This window comes from Condylura cristata, unplaced genomic scaffold (assembly GCF_000260355.1).
Source record: "Condylura cristata isolate star-nosed mole 26May11 unplaced genomic scaffold, ConCri1.0 scaffold00001, whole genome shotgun sequence".
Classification (NCBI taxonomy): Eukaryota; Metazoa; Chordata; class Mammalia; order Eulipotyphla; family Talpidae; genus Condylura; species Condylura cristata.
In genome coordinates, this window is record NW_004567102.1 from 75,679,144 (window position 1) to 75,702,642 (window position 23,499).

A 23,499-nucleotide genomic window follows, 5' to 3' on the forward strand; every position below is an offset into this window, starting at 1 on the left:
TAGTGTGAATAACAGGGGGCATTTGTCCACCACCCATGTTAAGGAACATGTATGACCTCAGTTCAATGAATGTTGCTCCTGCAAAAGCAATTAAATAGAGACCTCCTCCAGTATGTTAACCTGAGTTTAGTGATTTGTGAATTAAGGAGCAGCACTGCCATTGTTTAGCCAAATCAATTTTTTTTAAAGATTTATTTATTTGTTCATACAGAACTGGGGTACAGGCCAGAGGCTCAGGGGCGCTGAGAGGCTTCACCAGAGACAGAGTGGGGAGCAGAACAGGCAGATCTATGAAGTACAGTGCTGAGGGGAGCAGCGGGCGGGCCAGGAAAGGTCTGCCACGCCATGTGGTCACCTCCGGAGCAGGCGGGAATCAAACTCATGCGGAAGTGGCTCCAGCTTCTCAGTGCTGTGCCACCAGGGAGGGCCACCAGCCAAATCAATTTTTAATAAAACATAGACTAGTCCCGTCAGAGGAGAAATTGAACTGAGAACATTGAAACATACATATTTAGCAGATGCATATTAATATATGGCAATATTTAGATTTCTTGTTTGTTCAATTAATCAAATATAAATACTCCTCTGTAAATGGTATTATGTTGACACATTGCTTATAGCTAGACCTGACAGTAAACACCATGGTACTTTTACTGCGTCCTCAATTTCCTTTCCTGTTTTCACTGGTGCCCACAGACCTACATGGTGCTTTGATCCAGAGCAGAGTGACCCATTCCATGTAAGATAGATACTTACTGAACATTCACCCACACACTGGCTCTGTGCAATTTCACCGTAGTCAATGAGACACAGCCTTCAGTGACATTCAGGATAAGGATGAGAAGAGAGTCAAGGATAAATTCCACTGGGAATGTAGCTTTGGAAAGATATAGATCAGCTCCACAGGTATTTGCCATTTAAGCCAAAATGTCTCTGTGGACATAAAATATAGGAGAACTGGAGGCCAGAGTTTGAGGGTCAGATAACACATATAGATACAAAAAAATAAAACTTTGTGGAAGGAAAAGTCCTCTAGCTAGTAATATAAGGAAACATGGAGAGAGATGTTTGAAAAACAAGACTTTAGTTAAACCCAGATAGAAGATGGGAAGAAAATTAATCATGAAACATCAGTAGCTGTAGAGTTATAAAGCTGTAAAAGAAAGTCTCACTCCTCAGGTGGCAATATCAGTTTTCAGATAAGATAGTAAATATTTTTACATCGTCATAAATAATTGAGTCCAACTAAGTATTCGTAGTACTTTGGCATGAAAATACCCTAGAAGAAATAGGGTTACATTTAACTTGAAAGCAAAACACAAAAATTGTCACCCTAAAATCAGGGAAATATACACTAATGTTGACAGTTTTATTAAGAAGTATATTCAATACTGGCTCACAGAAACAAATCACTGGCTTGGTTCACAAAACATTACCATCTATACACCTATAAAGAAGAAATCAGGAATCTACAGAGATGGTGAAATCTTTGGGATTTGCTATGCTCTACTTAGAGCAGAGTAAAAACAACAGCATTATCAAAGGAAACTGATAGATGATAGATAAATCTATAGGCACATACATACATAGATATATAAATAGCTAGCTAGATTGAGCAACAATATTCTTTGAATCTTTCTTTCAGGTTAAGATGGCTTCTCATTGGGTTTATTGGGTCTCCTTTGTAAAACTTCTCTTGTGCGTTCTTATAATTGAAATCCCTGCTTAAACTGCTAAAAGCAGTTGCAGAACGTTAACCCTTCAGCAAAAGACTTTCAGTGCTTTGGAGAGTGGGGTGGAGACTGAGAAATGACAGTATTCCCAGCCCATTTTGTACTTTGACCTCTTAATTGTGTGGTTATGTGATTTCTCCTTGAATAAATCTTGTTTTGATGAAAGATAAAGTCAGAAAACCTGCAAGCTGCTTTGCCTGGCTTCTCAGCTCCCATCTTCACAAGTTTGCAGGTTGTGTCAACTTTCTCTATTGAGAATTAATTTGCAGTTACTGAAATTCATTTTATATTAGAGGGCGGTTTTACTTGTAGGCATTTATTAGGTTGAGATTTAAGTTATTATTTTTTAAAGATTTATATTTTTGCATACAGAACTGGGGTACAGGCCAGAGGTGCAGGGCGGCGAGAGGGTTCACCAGAGACATAGTGGGGAGCAGAACAGGCTGACTGACAAGTGCACTGCTGAGGGGAGCAGCGGGTGGGTCAGGAGAGGTCTGCCGCACCATGTGGTCACCTCTGGGGCAGGCTATGGAACTTGCACTGAAGCGGCTACGGCTAGCTTCCAGAACTGTGTCCTAACCTGTTGCACCAGGGACAGCAGAGATTTAAGATCTAATAAAAAAAAATAATACGTTTTAGGACTCATATTAACATTTCCTCCCTACTCATTTTTTAAAATGCTAGAAGCATAAAAGTAAAGAATAGTTGAAGTTGAACCCGTTAACTAAACTACTTATTTTGTTTGTGATTCCTTAAGATGTCATTTGAAGTTTTAAAGAAACTGTTGTACTAGACATGAAAACTAATGCAGAAATGTATTTAATTCTAAAGGAAATAAAAAGTGGATGGGAGTTTTTCATTTATTTTTCTAGACTGCTGAACTATTTAATAATAGACATGGTTTCAATAATGCTAAAAATGCATCTGTATTTTTCCCTGAAGAATAATAGTTTTAAATTCACGTTCCAAGCAGTGGTATTTGAGTTCTCATAACTACCAGGTATTTCTGTTTTTCATCTTGAATTGTCTTCACCTACATTCTTAACACACAAGCATGTGCATCAGTCTCTTAACTTATGGCGTCAATGCTTGCTTTCCTGTGAATGGATAAGGTACTAAATGTACCTACCAAAGCTGTGTGTAGCCACCCTTAATTTTCAGTTCTTATTTCATTTATACCCTTATTTGTATTTCCTGTCTTGCTGTTCCTTTTTGATTCATCAGTTTAATATTTAACAAATTTATCTGTGATTTTATTATCTCTTCCTGAGTAATTCATTCACTTCTTTTAAAAATAAAAATGCACTTACGGCTTTTAAGTATATCTCTAAACACCACAATAGCATCATTTCACATGTTCTGCAGTACTTTACTGTTGTTTCAGCCTAAATATATTTAAGTTATAGTTTGATTTGCTTGTGTTACTTGGGAGTGTTTTATTTTTCAAAACTGCTTGGGTGGGTCTCACTGGTGGCATAGGGGTTAATTCTCAATGCTATGACTGCTATGGCCTGAGTTCAACCCCTCACCAGGGAGCTGACCCACATGGCACAGCAGACCTCTCCTGTCTCACCCGCTATTCCCCTCAGCAGTGTATCTCAGTAGATCCATGTGTTCTGCTCCCCACTCTGTCTCTGATGAATCTTCTCACCACCCGGCAACCCCACACCTCTTGCCTAACCCTAGTTCTTGCATGCATAAATAAACAAATAAATAAATTTTAAAAAGTTATTTGGGAAAGTTTTTGTTTTTAACTGATTCTCTATCTTTTTAAAAAGACTATTGTAGTCATTTATTCATATTAGACCTGAGTGTAGGCCAGAGGTGCAGGGAGGAGAGGGTGGTGGTGGTGGTGAGAGGATTCACCAGAGACAGAGTGGGAAGCAGAATGGGTGATCTACTGAAATACAGTGTGAAGGGAGCAGCAGGGGACAGGAAAATCCTGCTGCAGCTCCCTGGCAGAGGGTAGGGGCCATCCAGCTCATGCTGCAGTGGCTAGTGGTGGCTTGATGGTGCTGATACTTAACCCCTGCACCACCAAGGAGGCCCCTTAACTGATTTTCAATTTAATTACATTATGGCCAGAGGTTGTGGATTATATATAAATTCTTTAAAAATCATTGGTATGGCCCTCCCTGGTGGCGCATCGGGTTAAAGCACAGCACTGGGAAGCTGAAGCCACTGCAGCATGAGTTCGATCCCCGCCTGCCCCGGAGGTGACCACATGGGCGGCAGACCTCTCCTGACCCGCCCACTGCTCCCCTCAGCAGTGTACTTCGTGGATCTGCCTGTTCTGCTCCCCGCTCTGTCTCTGGTGAAACCTCTCTGGCCTGTACCCCAGTTCTGTATGCACAAATAAATAAATCTTTTAAAAAAATAAAATAAATAAAATAAAAATCATTGGTATTTCTCTTGTGTGCCAGCATGTATTCAGTGTCTAGCTACTATTTCTTGAATAGTCTCCACATATATCTATTATATTAAAATTATCAATTAGGATGTTCTAAACCATAACCTTAACAATGTTTAGTGTGCTTTATCTCATTACTTTTTATGTTATTGTTGTTTTTAGATTTATTTAGTTATTTATACAGACAGAACTGGGGTACAGGTCAATTACAGGAGTCAGAGGATTCACCAGCGACACAGTGGGGAGCAGAACAGGCAGATTGACTGAAATATACTGCTGAGGGAGCAGTGGGCAAGACAGGAGAGGGCTGCTGCGCCATGTGGGTCACCTCTTCGGCTGGTGATTGAACTTGTACTGCAGTGGCTGCAACATCTTCATAGTGCTGTGCTTTAACCTGTTACACCACCAGGGAGGACACAATCTCATTATTTTTGATGGCTTCTTAAAATTGCTGTATTATTGTGGATGTATTGATTTTTTGTTACAATTTGTTAGAAAGTATAGCTGCTTCATATATTTTCAAGTTTTTATAGTATGGGCATAGTAGTGGATAATTTGTACATCTATCTCCTTATCACATTGTTCTTATAAGTTCTATATATTTATCTATTTTCTTTAAGATTTATTTATTTATACATACAGAGCTGGGGTACAGGTCTGAGGTGTAGGGGTGGTGAGAGGATTCACCAGAGACAGAGTGGGGAGCAGAATAGGCATAGCAATGAGGTCCACTGCTGAGGGAAGCAACGGGTGAGAAGGGAGAGGTCTGCCGCGCCATATGGGTCACCTCCGGGGCCAGGGATTGAACTCGTGCTAAAGTGGCTACGGCTGGTTTGCAGTGATGAGCCCTAGTCTGTTGCACCACCAGGGATGGCCCTTATAAGTTTTAATAGATCTCTTTAATACTGCTTATTATTCAGACTTCAATTTTAATTTATCTGTAATATTTTTACAATAAAGTTTTTAATGAAGTAATATTGGTTCATAATATTAAAATCATATAGGTTTTCAGTATATACTGTTAGAAATCAACATCTGTATTTCTAACTACATCATGTGTAGCACTGAAAGCTTATTTTCCATTCTTTACTATATGCTTGACTCTTGTACCAAATTTGCTCCCTCCCCCTTCCTTTCTGGTCACCACTGCTTTGTTCTCATAATCTTAAGAGTTTGTTTTGTTTTGTTTGTTCATTATTTTTTATTTCTTTATCTTCCATATGTCAGTTTGTCTTCATCTTGCTAATTTAACTAATCATGATATCCTTTTAGTCCATCCATGTTGTTGCAAATGACCAAATTACATCTTTTTAAATAGCTAAGCAATATTTCATTGTGTGTATGTACTACATCTTCTTTATCAAATCCTTGGTTGTTGGCCAATGGGCATTTTAGTTGTTTCCAACTCTTGGCAATTGTGAATAATGCTGCAGTGAATACATAGGTCTCTTCCAGTTAGTGTTTTTGAGTTCCTTGGGAAAATACCCAGAAACCAGATAACTAGATTGCGTATAATTTCTAATTTTAGTTTTTTGAGTTATCTCGTTGCTATTGTTTATACTGGCTACACCAATTTATATTCCCATCAATAGTGTACAGTTGACCTAAGTGTAGGATGTGGCATTTCTCCACATCTTCTTTAACACTTGTCTTCTCCATAATAGGCATTCTTTCAGGTATAAGGCAATCTTGTTGATTTGATTTGCATATCCTAATACAGACAGATGATTCACCACTTTTCCTGTGTCTGCTGGCCATCTGTATGTATTCTTTGGAGAAGTGTCTATTCAGATCCTCTGCCCATTTTTAATTGGGTTGGGGTGTTTGATGTTTTCTTGTTGAGTTCTTAGTATGTTTTGGAATTAACTCTTTGTCAGATGTATGATTTCAAAGATCTTCTCATTCAGTATGATGCATTTTCATTTTGATGATAAGTTCTTTTGCTATAAGAAGCTTTTTAGTTTGATCTAGTCCCATTTGTTAACTTTTCCTTATGTTTCCCTTGCTTTTAAGAATTGAATCCCGAGAGACATTTCTGAAGCCAGCATCAAGGACTTTATTGCATATGTTTTCTTATATGTATCTTATGATGCAGATTTTATTTTCAAGTCTTTACTGTATTTTAAATATTTTATGTGTATTGTGTTAGATATTGGTCTAGTTTTATTCTTTTGTATGTGGTTATAGCATTTTCACAACATCATTTACAAAGAGATATTTCTTTCTCTATTGAATGCTCTTGGCTCATTTGTAATAGTTACTTACACATGTGAGTTTATTTCTGGAGTGTTAATTTTGTTCCACTGACCTGTATGTATTTTATTCCAAGCCATGCTATTTTGACTACTGTTGCTTTATAGTATAACTTGGAATAAGGATGTGTGATAACTCCCATTTTTAATTTTTAATCATTTTCTCTCTTTCTTTCCAAGATATTTTGTAGTGTCCAATAAACTTTATGATTTTTTCCCCTCATCTTTGTATAGAATGCTGTTGGAATTTTGATAGGGATTGCACTGAATTTATACTCTAGATAAAAAGGTATTTTGATGATGTTAATTCTTCCAACCCATGAACACAGGGTATCTTTCCATTTTTTTGTATCTTCTGTTTCTCTCAGTAGTGTCTTACAGTTATTAGTGTACTGCTCTTTCATCTCCTTGATTTCATTTATTCTTGTTTACTTAATTATTTTTTATGCAATTGGGATGGGATTGTTTCCTGACATCTGCTAATTTGTTACATACATAGAGAAATACAACACATTTTTATGTGTTAATTTTGTAACCCATCACTTTATTTTATCTAATAATTTTTTTCTGTAGTCCATGGGATTTTCTATGTATATGTAATGCAAATGGTGATAGTTTTACTTATTCCTTCCAATTTGGAGATCTTTCATTTTCGTTTCTCATCTAATTGTTTGTATAGAATTTCAAATATGCTGAAAAATTGTTGTGAGAATGGACATCCTTATTTGTTTTAATATCAATATGGATATATCAATTTTCCTTCATTAAGTATTTACTTAGTATATATTTTTCATACATTTGTTTTCAGCTTTTGTTTTGTTTGTATCTCCTAAAATTGACTATCCAAGATATGTTCTTTTGTTTTGTATGTATCTCCTAAAATTGACTATCCAAGATATGTTCTTCTCCTCCTTCCAAACTTTTATTCTCATTATATAAGAATATTCCTTTCACATTTTTTGCAATTTGAATTAATAAACCTGTCTGGATTTCTATTTATTAAATGACTCGGATGATTAGTATACTATATTCCTTATTATTCTAGACAAAGTTACTAACAAGAAACAATACTTAGTTTGCTTGCCTTCCTTCTGATCAAAATCAGGATTTTATCTTACGGTAAAAATTCATTCTATTTAAAAATACATCTCCGTTTACACATCAAATAATTGATTATTTTCTCCTTCATTGTTCCATTTCTGTGCTCACTGTTGTTTCTTTCATTCTACCCTTAATCAGTTTCATTTTTTTTTTCCCCTCAATGGAATGTTCTGTATAAGTTCCTTTAGTGAGCTACCACTTTTACTGAGACATTGCTCAGTTTTGTGAATGATTGTTTATCTGGGCATGGGATTCCAAAAAATTGAGTTTTTCACCTTAACGCCAAGAAAATTCTGTTGTCTTCTTGAATTTATTGTGATCTCTCAAAGGGCATCTGACTTTTGTACCTACTACTTTTTAATTTTCTTCTTTATTCTTGTTACTCAATTTCACTTGGATGTGTCTAGGTATGGATTAATTTTTTCCCTTGGTGACACATAGGATTGATTTCATTCTTCACTTGGATGATGCACATAAAATGACACAGTTTTTCTCCTGGGGTGGGGGATAGTTTTTGAGAAAGGAAATTCCAGCACTGGCCCTTGAGGTCTTTATTTTCCAGAGTAAATCTTCCAACTGTCTGGCTCAATCACTAAGTAAGCACACGTGAGACAGACCACGCCCTCTACAGAGATTCAGGGCTAGGTTGAGCAAGGTATTTTGTTAATCCTTTTAGCTTGAGCAAGCAGTAGAAGGAAAACTCAGGAAATAAATCATATAAAAATATGAGAACAATAGGAAAGAATAGCTCGTCTTACAGGTTTGTTTCCTGTTCTCATACTTATGGAATGCGAGTTTTCTCTTCCACTGATGCTTAATATCACTAGAATGTCCCAAGTTGTAATTCTTTTCTTAACCAAAATTCTCCTTTGTCTATGTATATTATCATGTTAACACTAATACCTCAGAATTGTCAAAATAAAAAGCGTAGGAAGAGTTTAGTTGCGATTGCTGTAGAAGTTCCAGTTGTATGTACAGACTTTACATAGAAATTATAAAACACAGTAAGACTTCCATTTGCTTTTAAGTAGTTGTACTTTTCCAAGTTAAGCTGCCTCTCATGAGCTTTAGCCAAGCTTGGAAGTAATACTAAGTTATTTTTGTTTTGTTTTGTTTTTGTTTTTGTTTTTAACTAGCAAATATTCTAGTGATAAACTACTGTAATACTCTTAAAAATTTGCATCAGTTTTTAGCTTCTGGGTTTGATATTCTTTCAACTGATTATTAGAACTTCTTGTATGAAAAGTCTTCTAGCTTTAAAAACTGCCCTCTAGCCCATAGGAAAGAAGAAAAGACAATTTTCTGCTTTTTAACAAATTTAACAAATGATGGTAGGTAGAAATAATTGGCTGAAAGGGTGCTTTAACATTCTGTGAATTTCTGTTGTTTCTACTAATCACTGTGTCTAGAAAGCAAACTAATACACTGGAAAAATTCTATTTGAAAATCACTACATTTTGATTACTAAGCTTCATTTTCTTGCTGCTAGTGAAGAGTTCTCTAGGGGTACAATTTCCACTACTCAGGAGCACGCTAGTCATTAACTGGATCTTCATGGTCAAGTCCAGAAAAATAGCCCTGATGAAAAGTATCTTCTATCTACCTGTGCTCATTGGTGGTTTCTTCTCCTAGGCAGCGGCCTATCCCTTGTCTCTCCTCCATTGCCTGATCTCAAGTGGTAGCCTCTAGCCAAAGCAGATATCCAGGATGTGTATCCACGACATTAGTCCTATGTTTCAGGAAGAGTGAGATCTTCTTCCCACTCTAAGCTTAGTGTGGCCCCCTAGAAAATGCTGGTGGGCCCCAAGTTGAAGGATTTAGTAGTTAGAGGTGACTAAATGTAGTCATCATAAACCACTTGCCTAGCCACCAAATTTTACACCTCCAATTTGGACGACAACCTAGTAGGAAATAAATTTTTCACAAATAGATTGCTAAAGTTTAGGGGCATGTCTGATTCTCTTTTTATTTAATAGATCTAGTGATTTCTTTCCATTTGGAGTACAAGTGTTAACTTTGGGTGGTTCATAAGTAGGTTCAGTAATGCTTATAGCAGACAGTCCAGTGAAATCTGTGTAATAGGGGAAAATGCTTGAAAATTCTAATAAATACAACTACTCTGTTGAAAGGCAAATCAGTGTCAGGAAGGGGAATTTCTGTCTAACTAATCCTCTAAATTGAATTTCTTCATGGATGTAAATGAATAAATCACAGAAGCTTTTTCAAGGGTCGAAACTTATTTAGACTGTATGATGGAAAAATCAGTAGATGCCATTGTTCCTATAATTTTTAGGAAGATGAAGCATAGACTATTCCTTGAATTCAGTCATGGAATGATTTGATGAAAGTAGTGGTTTGCTGAAGGCAGCTCACACAGGCCAGTTGTTAAATTTCCAGGAACTTTGCAAACCAGTTGACATAAATTTTGCAAGCCAGTTGACTGCTTGTTGAATCGGCAAATTGTAGGAATATTTACATTATGGAAACCAGCAAACACTACAAATTACAAATCAGTCTTGTCCCACACCCCCAGCCAAAACCAGTTGTTAAGCATTTACCAGGATATTACTGGATAGGAGATTGGTTTAGAAATATAGAACAAAGAACAGGGCCAATAGGAAAGTGCTGAAGAATTTTAAATAAATGGCTTCCTTGGAGTTTGATGTTGGCACTAATCTTGTTTAGCATTTTTATAAATTTCCTGGAAAGAGGTATTATACAGAGAAATGTCCATATTTTTCAGATGACACTAAATGTTTCCACAGTTCAACTATAAACCCCAGGGATTAACACCCAGAACTCTTACTCACTGAGAATGGCTAAATAATAACAGATGGATTCTAATAAGGCAATTTGTCTCAATTTACCCTTATTAGATGATAAATTCTAACCTTTATGTTTTGACCTAGGAACACAATTTAGAAATTTCTGTAGACTTTTCTCTGTTTTTTATTATAATTTGCTAGCTTTGATAAAAGGGCCTCTTCAAGGCCAACCTTCATCAGAAGCACTGGAAACAAAATGTAGACTAACTGTCCTACCTTACAAAGAAATCTTAGTGTACTCTTCCTGCAGTTTTGGTTGACATGCTTCAAGGATAATGTAATGGAACTGGAAAAGTTTCAGAGAAAACTGTGTAACCTGATCAGGGATTGCAAGGATCCCAGATGAGGCTAAGATTATATTAACCAGCAAATCATGAAAGATTTTGAATAAGGTAAATATTGATGGATTAAGCAAATCCTGAAAGCCTAGAACTATAGCGTACCCCTTTGATGTTGGAAATAAGAATTTCTGGAAGAAATAAAAAGCAACATATTGTTTCTCAAGGGAAGCAAATGATAGCAAAAATAGCTGAAATTTTAACTTTGGTTAATTAAAAAAAATTGCATTCACATATTTTAATGTGCATATTTACTGTATATTCCCTCTAACCAGTGACCTTGCCTAACAATTAGGTTCTCTCAATGGACACAAGAGTGAGAAGTTCCCTCCTGTCCATTCAGGTTGATGTTTTTTCTTCTTATTTTTAGGGCAACTTAAAGCAAAGAAATGGAAGAGCTGTTATAATTGTTTACTACTAAGTGCCCCAGTTTGGATGTGTTCCCGAAAACTTTGCACCTCATAAGGAAATTTAGTTAGGGTTAATTTAATTGTGCTAATTAGAAGTCACATCTTGGTTAATTCTCTATTTTATGTTTAAAAAACAGGGTTTCTTAAGAGTGAATTAGGTAAATTCACTCTTCTAGGAAATTGATCATACTCCTCTAGGGAAAAAAACCTCCCTCACAATAGAAGATGGGCCATTTTGGGTGTGAAACAAATAGGGTGATTTAGTGAACTCAACCAGACAAGCAATATTGTTCCAAAGAATTGATCTTAGAAAAAAAGATTTTCATGTTTACAAATGAGCCAACTCAGATTATAATTTTGTGAATTATATTCTATAGTTTTTAATGGTTTAGAGTTGAATGGCAAGGATAACCTAAGTTATTCATCTTATTAGTCATTTGTAAATACCAAAAGTATTTATTTGTACAGTTGATCTCTGCACAGGAAAGGGATTCTAGCACTCCCCACCCCAAGTGGAAATCCAAGTATAATTTATAGCTTCACATCCACAGTTCAGTCAGGTGAGATTCCCAGTTGGATGAAGAAGTGAAAGGTAACCCAGGGCTAGAGATAAAGCCTTGGGAGTGGCCCCAGGCTGACCTGACCCTGTTGTCAAAGGTAGGTTGTATTCAAAGTTTTAGGAAGATGTAATGATAGGACCTTATAGCAGGATTTTATTAAACTTTTACGGAATGTTATTTTAAAATTAAATTACAGTTGTTTTTAGCTTTTGTGTGTTTTAGACACCTGACCTTGGGCCTGTGGTCTGTATTCATCCTGATGCTTCTGCCATGTGAGAGACTTGACTTAGGCCATGTGTCTGGCCTGAGGGCAGACATCCATGCTGTTTTTTAAAACTGTATTTGTTAAAAGAAAGTTATCTTAAGGGAAATACACACATGCAACACTCATCAAACAGTGCTGCAATACTGCAAACTGCGGTGTGAGGAAGGAACTAACTTGAAAGAAACACATTTTCATCAATTAAGTAGCATGACTAAGTACTTTAATTCCTTTTCTTCCAGCCCCTGAAAGGATCTTTTGACATTGAACCTTTCAAGTTACACAGGAGTCTCCTGAACTCTCTACTCCTCTGGGGGTGCGGGTAACACAGCCCCTCGCGGGGGGTTGGGGGGACCACTGGACCAGCCAGGCCCCTTCTCTCCCCACTTCTTCACACCTCCCCCCTATTTTTTCCCCTCCTCCCCTCCCTATCATCTTCCCCCCTCCCGCTTCCCCCGTGACCCCTGACCCCAGCTAATCTGCATAGAGGAATGACAGGCATCCGCCGGGCCAGATCCGCCTCGCCGGCTACGGCCGGCCGGGTTGGGAGACCCGCGCGGGGGAGAAGGTGAGGGGACCCGGCGGGCGCCTCCCGACAGACCGGGAAATGAACGCTTGGAAATCTGTCTGCGAGCGGACCCATGATCGAAGGACCAAAAGAGCCGCGTGATCGCCAGACCTGGCCCTGCGACCCTAGACATGGGCCAGACCTCGGTCTCCACGCTGTCCCCGCAGCCCAGCAGCGGTGAGTTCGGGGCGCAGGCGATGCGCTCCCGCTGCGAGGGCGCTGGGCGTGCTCGGTCGGGGCCGCTGGGACGGTCCAGGGCTCCCCGACGAGTCCGGCTCTGCCAGAGCCCGCCAAGTCCCTCCGAGAAATCCGAGAGGTAGCGCTCCCCCAAACTCTTTGTCGTGGAAAAGTGGAATGTCTTTTTGGGATCTTGCCGATTTTACCTTAAAGGCACAGGCTCCATTTTCTGTGCGAGATGCCTGGTGGGGTGTTTATCTGAATTACTTTTTGAAATTTACGAGAAACGCCATTTGCGTATTAGTGAGTGTGTTTTTAAAACGCGAAACTTAGCATGATAAACGTGCCAAAAGCTTTTCTGTATTTACCCTGGCTTTCGAACAGACTAGAATGGAATTCTTTCAAGCTTGTCAACTGATTTATGGTTTGTTTTTCGGGTAAAAGAAATGCCGAATGCCTTCTTTTACTCTGGCAGAAGAGTAAGAAGGCTTAATAACTAACTTTTGAAAACGCGTAATTGTTTCAAACGATCATTGTTTTGTTTATGTTAGACACATCAGCTATAAATTTAGGGGAAACATTTCATGAACTCAGTTATTGAGGGCAAAAGTTTGTTGTATGAAACATGTGTAACGTTTCTGAGTTTCAGTGCCCTCTTTTGAAAGTTTCTTAAACAAAAAAGAAGGGGGGGGTGGGGAGAAGGAAGGTAGGTTTGGCATTTCTCCATTAGGATAGGAATAAACAACTTTTTGATGGCGTTACTTGTGATTGGATAAAGAAAAAAAAATTAAAGGTACTAGTTTGATTTTTTTTCCATCAACAATTAACAAAAAAACCTCAAAGGGGCCATTTACGTTATTCCTTGAGATAGTTGATACAATTTAGAAATTGTATAAACATCAACAGGATCTTACTGAAAGGAAATGACAGGGCACAGATGAAGGTTTTTGAATCAGCTCCAGGATGTCTCTAACTAGATAGCTTCCTATCATTCCAGCGTCCCCCCATATGGGTTTGTTTATATTTCAGAATTTCACTCCCCGAAATATCAGAAGTTTTGTTGGGCTTATGTTAATGCCACAGGAGAACAAACTCAGCAAAAGTGAAAAATGAGAATCCCAAAACATCACACCTTCCCTTACTGTTACTGACATCAAAGCTTTATGTTGATAACTTGTGGAGGTTTCTGGAGGGGCTGATTCTGATCTTAAGTTTAGTAAACGAATTTGTCTGCAAATAAGATATAGTTTTCTTTGCCTTAATTTAAAGTTTTGTGACTTTTTTTGCTATCATGTCAAGGAAAAGTTAGATTTTTAAATTTTGCACTGGTGAAGTATAGAATTAAATCAGTTCGCTAATACAGATGTATAGCAAATACTGCCCTGAATTTAGTTCACCTGTCATAAAATATTGTGGCAAAATATTTTATACATTTGAGAATTGTTTCAGCTGTACAAAAATCAAGGAATATTATGTAAATAAAGACTAAAAACAGTAGAATCCTAAAACAAAACTGTCCTAGCTTTTACATGGTACAGTATAAAATACTCAGATTGCTCTAATTCCTTTTAAAAATGACTTATCATCTTGAGAGATTGTGCAGTTTATTAGTAAAAAATAATTCAAATAAAAAGATTTGCTTAGCCATAAAAGATATTTCAGAGAAAAAACTCATGGAAAGGTGGTAAGTTGCAGGTCCTCGCTAGTTGCTAGAAAGTTTGTATGTACCAATGCGACCAACACGGACATCTTGAATAGAGAATTTTGGGGTTTTGTTTTATTCCATAGGGGTTGACGGTGATTGTGAAGTCTTGTTATTTTATGAGGGAAGCAAGTTTCCATGATATCCAGTTAGGTTCTCTATATCTATTATGATTACTCAATTTCTCCGAAAATTTGCTGTCATATATTAAATAAAAAAAAACAACTTTTGGTTGTCATATCTAAGTTTTATATACATCGTGGTGTTCATCACTGAATTGGAGAATGTAAAACCCTCTATTCTTGCGAGTATCTTGTTCACACTCTGTTAGCTGTTAAATGCTGGCTTTGCAAATGGTGTGAAGACCCTTGTTCAGTTCAATCTTACGGATACTGTTCAGTTCAATCTTACCGATATTCTAATTGACTTAAGTCTAGAGTAACTGCTTTACATTATTATCTTAAATGCTTAATGGGGATAGTCTGCTTGAATAAAAGCCAGCGAGGCCCTAGAGTCCCAACATTTCACACATGTTACTTAATTTTGTCTTTTGTAGATGACTATAGTCCACGTTAGCTTGCTTCTCATTCATTGATTTAATATTCCTTTCAGTCTTTGCGTTTAGGACTAAATCTGTGCATTGGGTTGTGGGAAGACCATTAATATTTCTAGGGGGAAAAATGAACTTTGACCCATTATTTCTATTTTTAAAAACAGGTATATATATTATATATTATAAAATTCACTCATTGATAATGTGCACTTCATGGTCTTTTAGTATTTTCAGTGTTGTGCAACCATCTATCCCTCTTCTCAACTCCCACCCACAGTTCTAATTAACCACTAATCTTCTCTCGTCAGATTTGTTTATCCTGAACAATTCATATGAATAGAATCATAGGGCATGCATCCTTTTATGATTGACATCATTCACTTTGCATAATGTTTTCAAAGGTTGCCCATGTTGTGGCATGTAACAATACTTCAGTTGTTTCTATTGAAAACTAATTTTCTGTTGTATGAATCTATGATATTTCATTTATCAATTCATCAGTTGATAGACATGGATTATTTCTACTTTTTAATGCTGCTTTGAACTTCATGTACAAGTTTTAGGTGAATTCTTGGACATATAGTTAAGAGTGGAGTGACTGGGTTATATGGTAACACCATATTTACGTTATATTTTGTTTTTAAAAACTGCCAAATAGTACTCCAAAGCAGCAATGCCATTTTTAAAATTTTATTATAACAGTTTAATTTTACATCATGTTGTGCCTTTTTCCATCTCAGCTGCAACCCCTATGGACTTCCCATCACCAGTTCACCCGTGTGCTTTCACAATAGTCGGGTACACTACCCTCCCTTCCCCATTTTGGATCCCATTCCCCACTCCACCCTGGTAAAATGTCTCTGGTATGAGTTGTTTATTATTTCCCCCCACCCCCACCCATCCTTTATGCTCCTGCAGCAATGCTATTTTATGTTCACTCCAGCAGCCCATGAATGTTCCAGTTTCTCCATGACCCTGCAATACTTGGTGTTACCTTTTTGATTTAGCTTTCGTAGTGAATGTGAAGTTGTATCTCATTATGGATTTGATTTGCCTAATTTTTCATGACTCTGAGCATCTTTTCATGTACTTATTGGCCACTTGTGTAACTTCTTTGGTGAAATGTCTGTTCAGATCCTTTGCCAATTTTAATTGGGTAATTTGATTGCCTGCCATTAAATTATAAGAATTCTTTAGATAACATATATTAGGCCCTCTCTAGTATATGATTTGCAACTATTTACTCTCTCTTGTTTGCATCTTTGGTGTCATATCTAAGAAGCTATTGCATAATCAGTGTCAAGAAGATTTACACCTATGTTTTCTTCTAAGAATGTTGGCATTTTAGTTCCTATATAGTTAGGCCAAAGATACATTTTAAGTTAACTTTATGGGTACTATGATGTACAACTCCAATTTTATTCTTTTGCATCTATCCAATTGCTGTTTATCACTTGTTGAAAAGATGGTTCATTCCCTGTTGAATTGTTTTGGTACCCTTGTCAAAAAATAATTGACCATATGTGTAAGTATCTATTTCTAGACTTTCAGTTCTATTCCATTGATATGTATGTTTATATTGTCAGTATCACACTGTCTCCAATACGGTACTTTTGTTGTGAGCTTTGAAACAGCAAAGTGTGAGTCTTCCCACTTTGTTCTCCTTTCCCTAGGTTCTTTTGGCTATTTTGCATTTCCTTATGAAACCACTATATCAATTTCTGAAGAAAAAAATCCCATCTGGGGTTTAGATGGGGATTGTTTTGAATTTGTAGATCAATTCGTGTAGTATTCCCATTAGAACAAAATGAAATCTTTCAATCCATAAACATGGTTATCTTTCAGTTTTAGATATTTTGGTGTTTTCTAGTTTTCAGTGCGTATCTTATTCTCTCTTTGCTAAATTTATTTCTAAGGGATTTATTATTTTTTCAAAGATTTACTTATTTATGCTTACAGAACTGGGGTACACACCAGAGGTGTAGGGGCGGTGAGAGGATTCACCAGAGACTGAGCGGGGAGCAGCACAGGCAGATTGACGAAATACACTGCTGAGGGGAACAGTGGGCAGGTCAGGAGAGGTCTGCTGCGCCCTGTGGGTCAGCTCCCTGGCTGGGGATCGAACTCATGCCGAAGCAGCGTGACCAACTTCATAGTGCTGTGCTTTAATCTGTTTGACCACCAGGGGAGGGCCAGAATTTTATTATTTTTGATGCTATTATAGATTAAATTCTTATCTTACTCTAGTTTGTTTCCAGAGTGTCCTTTGTTAGTGTATGGACATACAAAAATTGATTTTTGTATATTGATATTGTGCCCTGCAACCTTGCTGCACTCATTTCTTAGTCCTAGTTGTTTTTTAAATGGACTCTTTAAGGTTTTTATTTGTAAGATCATACTGTACACAAGGATAGAGATAATTTTACTTTTCTTTTTCAATCTGAATGTCTTTTACTTATTTTTCTTGTCCAATTCCCTTACTTATATAGTACAAAGTTAAAAAGAAGTAGCAAGAGTAAACTTTATTATCTTAGTCCTGATCCAAGAGAAAAGAAAACAGTATTGTTTGTGAGTCTTTGTCATGAAAGGGTGTTGGGTTGTCTCTTTTTTTTTTTTTAAAGATTTTTATTCATTTATTTTTGCATGGAAGAACTGGGGTGCAGGCCAGAAGTGTTGAGGGGGGTGTGAGAGGATTCATCATAGAAAGAATGGGGAGCAGAAAGGCAGATCTACTGAAATACACTGTTACGAGGAGCAACGGGTGAGACCAGAAGTGTCTGCTGCACCATATGTGGGTCAGTTCCCTGGCCAGGAATGGAACATATTGCAGTGATTGTGCTAAGACTAAATCCCTAGGCTACCAGGGATGCCCCAGGGTGTTGGGTTTTAACAGAGCTCCTCCCCCTTTACGTTTTTGCTTCTATTCAGAAGATCTTGTGGTTTTTGTCCTTTATTCTGTTAATATGGCAATTGCAATCATTGGTTTTCAGATGTTAAACCAACCTTGCATTCTTGGATAAAGCCAATCTAAGTAGTATATGGTGAATAATCCTTTCTAAATGTTACTGGGTTTGGTTTGTTAGCATTTCATTGAGGAGTGCTCCATTACGTATTTCTAAGTGCAGGTTAAACAGGTATGCCACAAGTAGAGTAACTTCAGACCCTTAGTCCTGGTCTCTTAGAAAAACTGAAACTTCCTTTGACAAGTACAAGGCATAGGAGACTGAATACAATAAATAAGTGTTGAAGATATGAATGATTCAACAAATGGGATTAATGAACAGCCCAACCACTTAAAGAATATATGAGTAAGGGATATGTATTCTTTTTAATCATTTTTACTTTAGTAATTGCATGTTACTCTGGCATTGTCTGAAGGATGGCATCCGAACTAGTAACTGTTCCAGTGTTCAGTTCCATTTCACCCCCATTCTGCTACAGATCAACTCTTAAGATTCCTTCACTTCAGACCTTGCCTTGAAAGGGCAGACAAAGGCACTCTCCTCATATTTAGGAGACAAAGAAACAAGTGAATAAAGTACATGGGTCCACACCTAGCTAATGGTAGGACCTATTTTACCTATTTTTTTTGTATTTCCACGTTTTTGTCAGAGCCTTATGTTTTTCTTGGTTAGCATATTTAACCATTTCCTTGTCAAGCTGGTTAAGAAAAATCCTAAAGGCAAATATGGATAGTTTATTTTCCTTAAGGAGTAACATGCACAGGGACAGAAGTAGAACTTTAGAAAGCGGTTTGCAATAAAAATGTGTCTTGTGGGCCCTCCCTGGTGGCACAGCGGGTTAAAGCACCGCACTAAGAAGCAAAAGGCATTTCAGCTTGAGTTCATACCCCGCCTTCCCCTGAGGTGATCCCCAGGGCGAGGCCCACCTCTCCTGACCTGCCTGCTGCTCTCCTCAGCAATGTACTTCATGGATCTGCCTGTTCTGCCCCCCACTCTGTCCCTGGTGAAGCCTCTCGCTGCCCCTGCACCTCTGGCCTGTACCCTAGTTCCTTGTGCATAAATAAATCTTAAAAAAAAAAAATTGCCTTGTTTCTTCCCAGAGCACCCAGCCTCTTCCCAGTTATAATCCATCTTGAACAACTTTTCTTTCATGCCAGTTTTCATTCGTATCTGTGTATTTATCAAAACGCAAATAGTAAGTAAGATATACCATACTTTTCTGCTCTAGAGTGTTTTCTGTATAGTACAACTTGAAAATATTTCCATAGTCATCTCTTTAATTCGATAAAAAAACTTTTTATTTTTCTGTTCAAATTTAATTGATTTGCCATTAATTTGCATAACTGTATAATTTTGGGAGCAGAGCTTCACACCTCCATGTATATATATATGCCCTAACCTTTCCACACTCCCTCTTTCCTCTGGTAACCAGTATATTTTTCGTAGTGTCTAAGAATTATTCTTAAACAAACAACATAACTATATCATCAATTCCTTTAAAAAATGTAAAATTCCTTTACATTTCTTGTTTGTGTTTTTATATTCTTTTGGGTTTCTGTTGTGTATGTGCTGTTACAGACATTGTTGAAATGAACATCCTTATCTAAACATCTTGAACACCACGTACCAGTAAAATCCTAGCAGTAGAATTGCTGGGTCAAAAGGTTTGTAAATTTTATTTTGGTAGGCTTTGCCAAATTACTCTCAAAGAGGCTGTATCTGTGTAACTCCTTATTAAATGGGAATTCCGTTCTCTGCATTCTCTCATCAACAAGGACTATTGGGGTGTCTCTTAGACCATATGGTGTTTTGTGAGAAATAGAAGTCGCTCCCTCTGGATGTGGCCTGAAATGACATGACAAGAATTCTGAGCCAGTTCACTCAATTGTCAGATGTACCTGCGTAGTGAACATTCTGCACATCTGTACATGACCACATTTGTCGTACATGATTAATTTTTTAATATTGTGAATCTATATGTAAAAAAAGTGATAGCTAATTTTGATTATGAGCAGTGCAGGACATTTCTTTTTCTTTTTCTCTGAATTGCTTACATACAGCCTTTCCTTATTTTATGATTTCTTTTACCAATTTGTGTGTTACAGAGATTAGCGTTTGGTCTATCATATGTTATAAATATATTTTCCTGTTTTTCTTACCGTTTAAATGTTTTTATATAGAGCAATTCATTTATGAAGAGCTAGTGTGACAGTCATGAATCTTTCCCACTTCGGAAATGAACAGAATCAGGGTTTCCAAATCCAGGGTCCACCTGGAAATCACTGGAATTGAAGCCATTAGCAGACTTGCAGATGTATTGGCGAATCTCTAGCTCTATGGAATTGGACTTGGCTTTCAGTTCAGTGGTTGTTTTTTTTTTTTTTTTTTTTGTCTTAAAGATTTATTTACTTATGCACATTAGAACTGGGGTACAGGCCAAAGGTTCAGGGTAGGGTGGTGAGAGGATCCACTAGAGACAGAGTGGGGAGCAGAACAGGCAGATCCACTGAACTATACTGCTGGGGGAAGCAGCAGGCAGGACAGGAGAGGTCTGCTGAGCCATGTGGGTCACTTCCCTGGCCAGGGGGTCATGCTGCAGTGACTGACTGATAGCTGAGATATTAACCCCTGCATCACTAGGGAGGCCTTCAGTGGTTGTTTTTAAACTCATTTCTCCCTCCTTGTGAATTCACAACTGAAAACAAAAATATAGAATCTAATATAGCCATCTTCCTTTTAGGTTTAATTTTCTTCTTTGTCTGCTTGCTCATAATGCCCATGTCACTCACTTGGAGACAAAGAAAATCAGCAAAAAATAGAGAACTAAACTAAGTTACTTCTCTTTGGCCCATAGCTCACTCAGCCTGATGGTGAGTAATAGCCCAAATATTTTTAGCTTAGATTTATTTTATCTTCAGTAGCCTGAAAGGATAATCACCAATGGGCGAGTCAGACTTTACCTTTGGCCTACTTAATGCTGTAGGGAAGGAGATAAGAAACCTGATGGTTGGTCCTGTAATTAAGCCTCTTTAATTTGCACTGAGGAAAAGTTTCAACATGTTTCCTCATCCTGCAAGACCTCAGTGGAACAGCCTAACTGCCAGGCAGATCTTGGAAGGAAAGATTCATAGTTGGTGAGCTCTGAACTTATGTGAAAGTGATGTGGAGTTAGAAAGAAATATTTTAGTTCACCCCCTTCCTCACAGCCATCTGAATCAGGCAACACAAGCCAGAAGCAACAGTTTTTGTTCCCGGGAATAGGCAGATTGCATTACTTTGCAAAGTTTGGTCTAACCATTATCATTATTTTTATGAACTACCCCTCCGTTTATTTTCATTCCAAGTGACCGGGTGCTTTTATTCCTGTAAACCTTCGGGCGAATAGGGCATTCCAGCCCTGAACTCTAGGGAAATCTTGGCTGGCCAAGGGCTAGTTTGCTGAAGAATATCCTGGAAAGTAGTGTTGCCGTGTGCCAGGCAGGTATTTTCCTACAAATGAACGCATGTTGTGAGGGGATAATAAGGAGAAAATGGTTCCTAAATGAAAGGAATTCTGTGTAGGATACCATGCTGGGCCGTGGGGGGGAGAGTCCAAGAGAAACTGCACAGATCTTGCTGCTGGGAGACTTGAGCCTGGGAACACCGTGTGGAGGTGTGCAGAAGGGGGTGAGAGAAGGGGGCACCAGAGAACACTGCGAACAAATTCAGGGAGGCAGGAAAGTACTGAGGGGACCAGGAAGGAGAGGGAAGAAGGTGCTGGGATCCGCTGGAGGCTTTTATCCATTGAGGGAAGAGGTTGGAATTTGCTGCAAGGGCCTGATTGCCTGCTGTGTACATTATCGATTTATGGGGGCGGGTAGTGACCTGGGTGAAGTAAACGTCTGACTTGCTGCTGGTGCCCAGTTCCTATAGTGCTGCCCTTGCCTTGCACCCCGGGCTCAAATGCACAGCTGCCCACAGTAGTCTTCGATTACCCTGGGGGTACGGAGGGGGTGTGTGTGTGGGGGGTTTGTTCATCCCAAGATCCTCAGTGGATGCCTGAAACCATGCCATATACGTGCTATGATATTCATATATACCAATGACAAAATTTAAAGATTAGGCATAGAAAGAGGTTACCTATAATAACTCATTTAAAATTCCAGCAATATCCTATGATAAAACAGTTCCAGTAATATGCTGTAGTAAAAGTTAGGTGGATGTAATCTCTCTCTCTTGCTTTCATCATATATGTATGTCATATGCTAGGTCTTCTTTACCCTACATAGGTAACCAAAACCCGGAAATGAAACTGCAGATAAGAGGGGACTACTGTATTTGACAGATCTGTGTGAATCCTCAATGAGTCTCTCACTGGCAGAGGGTTGAAACAGAAAGCTTAATTTCATCGCTCAAACCAGGTCTTGATTTCCTTATTTCACACAAATAGCCCCCTCTCACCACTCACTTATTGTAGCTGGGGTTCCCTTTCACAACTCCACACCACTCTGTCAACATGTCCTGTCCAGTTTTCTTTTAAACTGTGTGTGTTGTCTACTTACTGTTCTCTGTTCTCTATTCTACTGCCACCATCCAAGCTCTCAGCCATCCATTGCATGGAGAACTGCCAAGGCTGTGAGCTGGTCTTCTGCTTCTGTGCTTACTCTTCTGTGATTCATTTTCAGTACAACAGCTAAAGTAATTTCTAAAACTCAGATCACATCAGCTCCTTATTGAAAACCTTCCTGTCTCTCCACTGTATGTAGAATGAAATCCAAAGGGCACTTCAGCCCTTACAAGCCTACGTGGTGCTCAGTGTCCTGAACCTTCGCCCTTGAACCCCAATTGATGCTACAGCTTCACTTTCTATTTCAGTCATCAAATAAATCTGGTTCCCATCTTGCCTGGGACCTTGGCTGGGACGTCCAGGATACTCTCCCCTGGCTTTTTCCAAAGCTGCCTCCTTGCTTTGTAGAGACCTTCCTGCCTACCATCCACTCCAGTTTTCTCTCTTCCTTGGTTGCACTGACCACTAAGCTGGTCTTGCATGTTGATTGTTTATTTATTCATTTTCTCCCTTCACTGGAACATAAACGCCACTGACTAGTCTTGTTCCATGGATAACTTCTTATTCCTAGATATGTGCCTTAATACATATTTTTAGTAAATTAATAGCTCTCTTTGGCCAGGTTGTATACTGGTAGATTGGTAAGAATTGAATGGAAATTTCAGGAACAACCAATAATGGTAGAGTTGTTTAAACTCATTCTTTAGTCACTTACCTCCACTCTCTCAAGAATGTGCCTACATTGCTAAGGATTGATCTTAGATATTAAAGATAGAACGCCCATCCTCCACATTCCCGCTGACCCCTACCCCCACCTCCATCACATAGTTCCCATTCTCCCTCATCCTCATCTTCTCAACAGCCTTATACTTTTCATTAGATCAGCATTCTACATAACTACGAAAATACTAAGGACAGCTAAGCCTGTGGTAAACCATGATTGCTTTTTTCTTCCTGCCTCGCTTTGGTTTTTGTTTGCTTGCTGAGGGGCCAGTGTTCTTTTCCCCCGAACTGTTCCCTAGTTACGTAGGTCTCAATGTGTTCAAATACTCGAGTTGTTCTTTCAAGTTCATCCATAAGAAGTCTGTCATAGTCTTTG

General features: G+C 38.2%; 1 protein-coding gene across 4 annotated transcripts in view; it reads left to right on the forward strand.

The window, feature by feature from the left end:
• PHACTR2 (phosphatase and actin regulator 2) overlaps positions 1-23,499 on the forward strand; it is a 175,810-nt gene that overhangs the window by 46,505 nt on the left and 105,806 nt on the right. Inside the window, exon 1 of one of the 4 annotated variants that reach the window (XM_004673908.2) lies at positions 12,393-12,636. The exons of 2 other annotated variants lie outside the window; for them this stretch is intronic. In XM_004673908.2, the coding sequence (XP_004673965.1) occupies positions 12,591-12,636 (46 nt within the window). In that variant the 5' untranslated portion in view covers positions 12,393-12,590. Of the gene's footprint in view, positions 1-12,392; positions 12,637-23,499 lie in introns of those variants that run through there. One more of the 4 variants, XM_012722194.1, reaches the window with a different exon arrangement.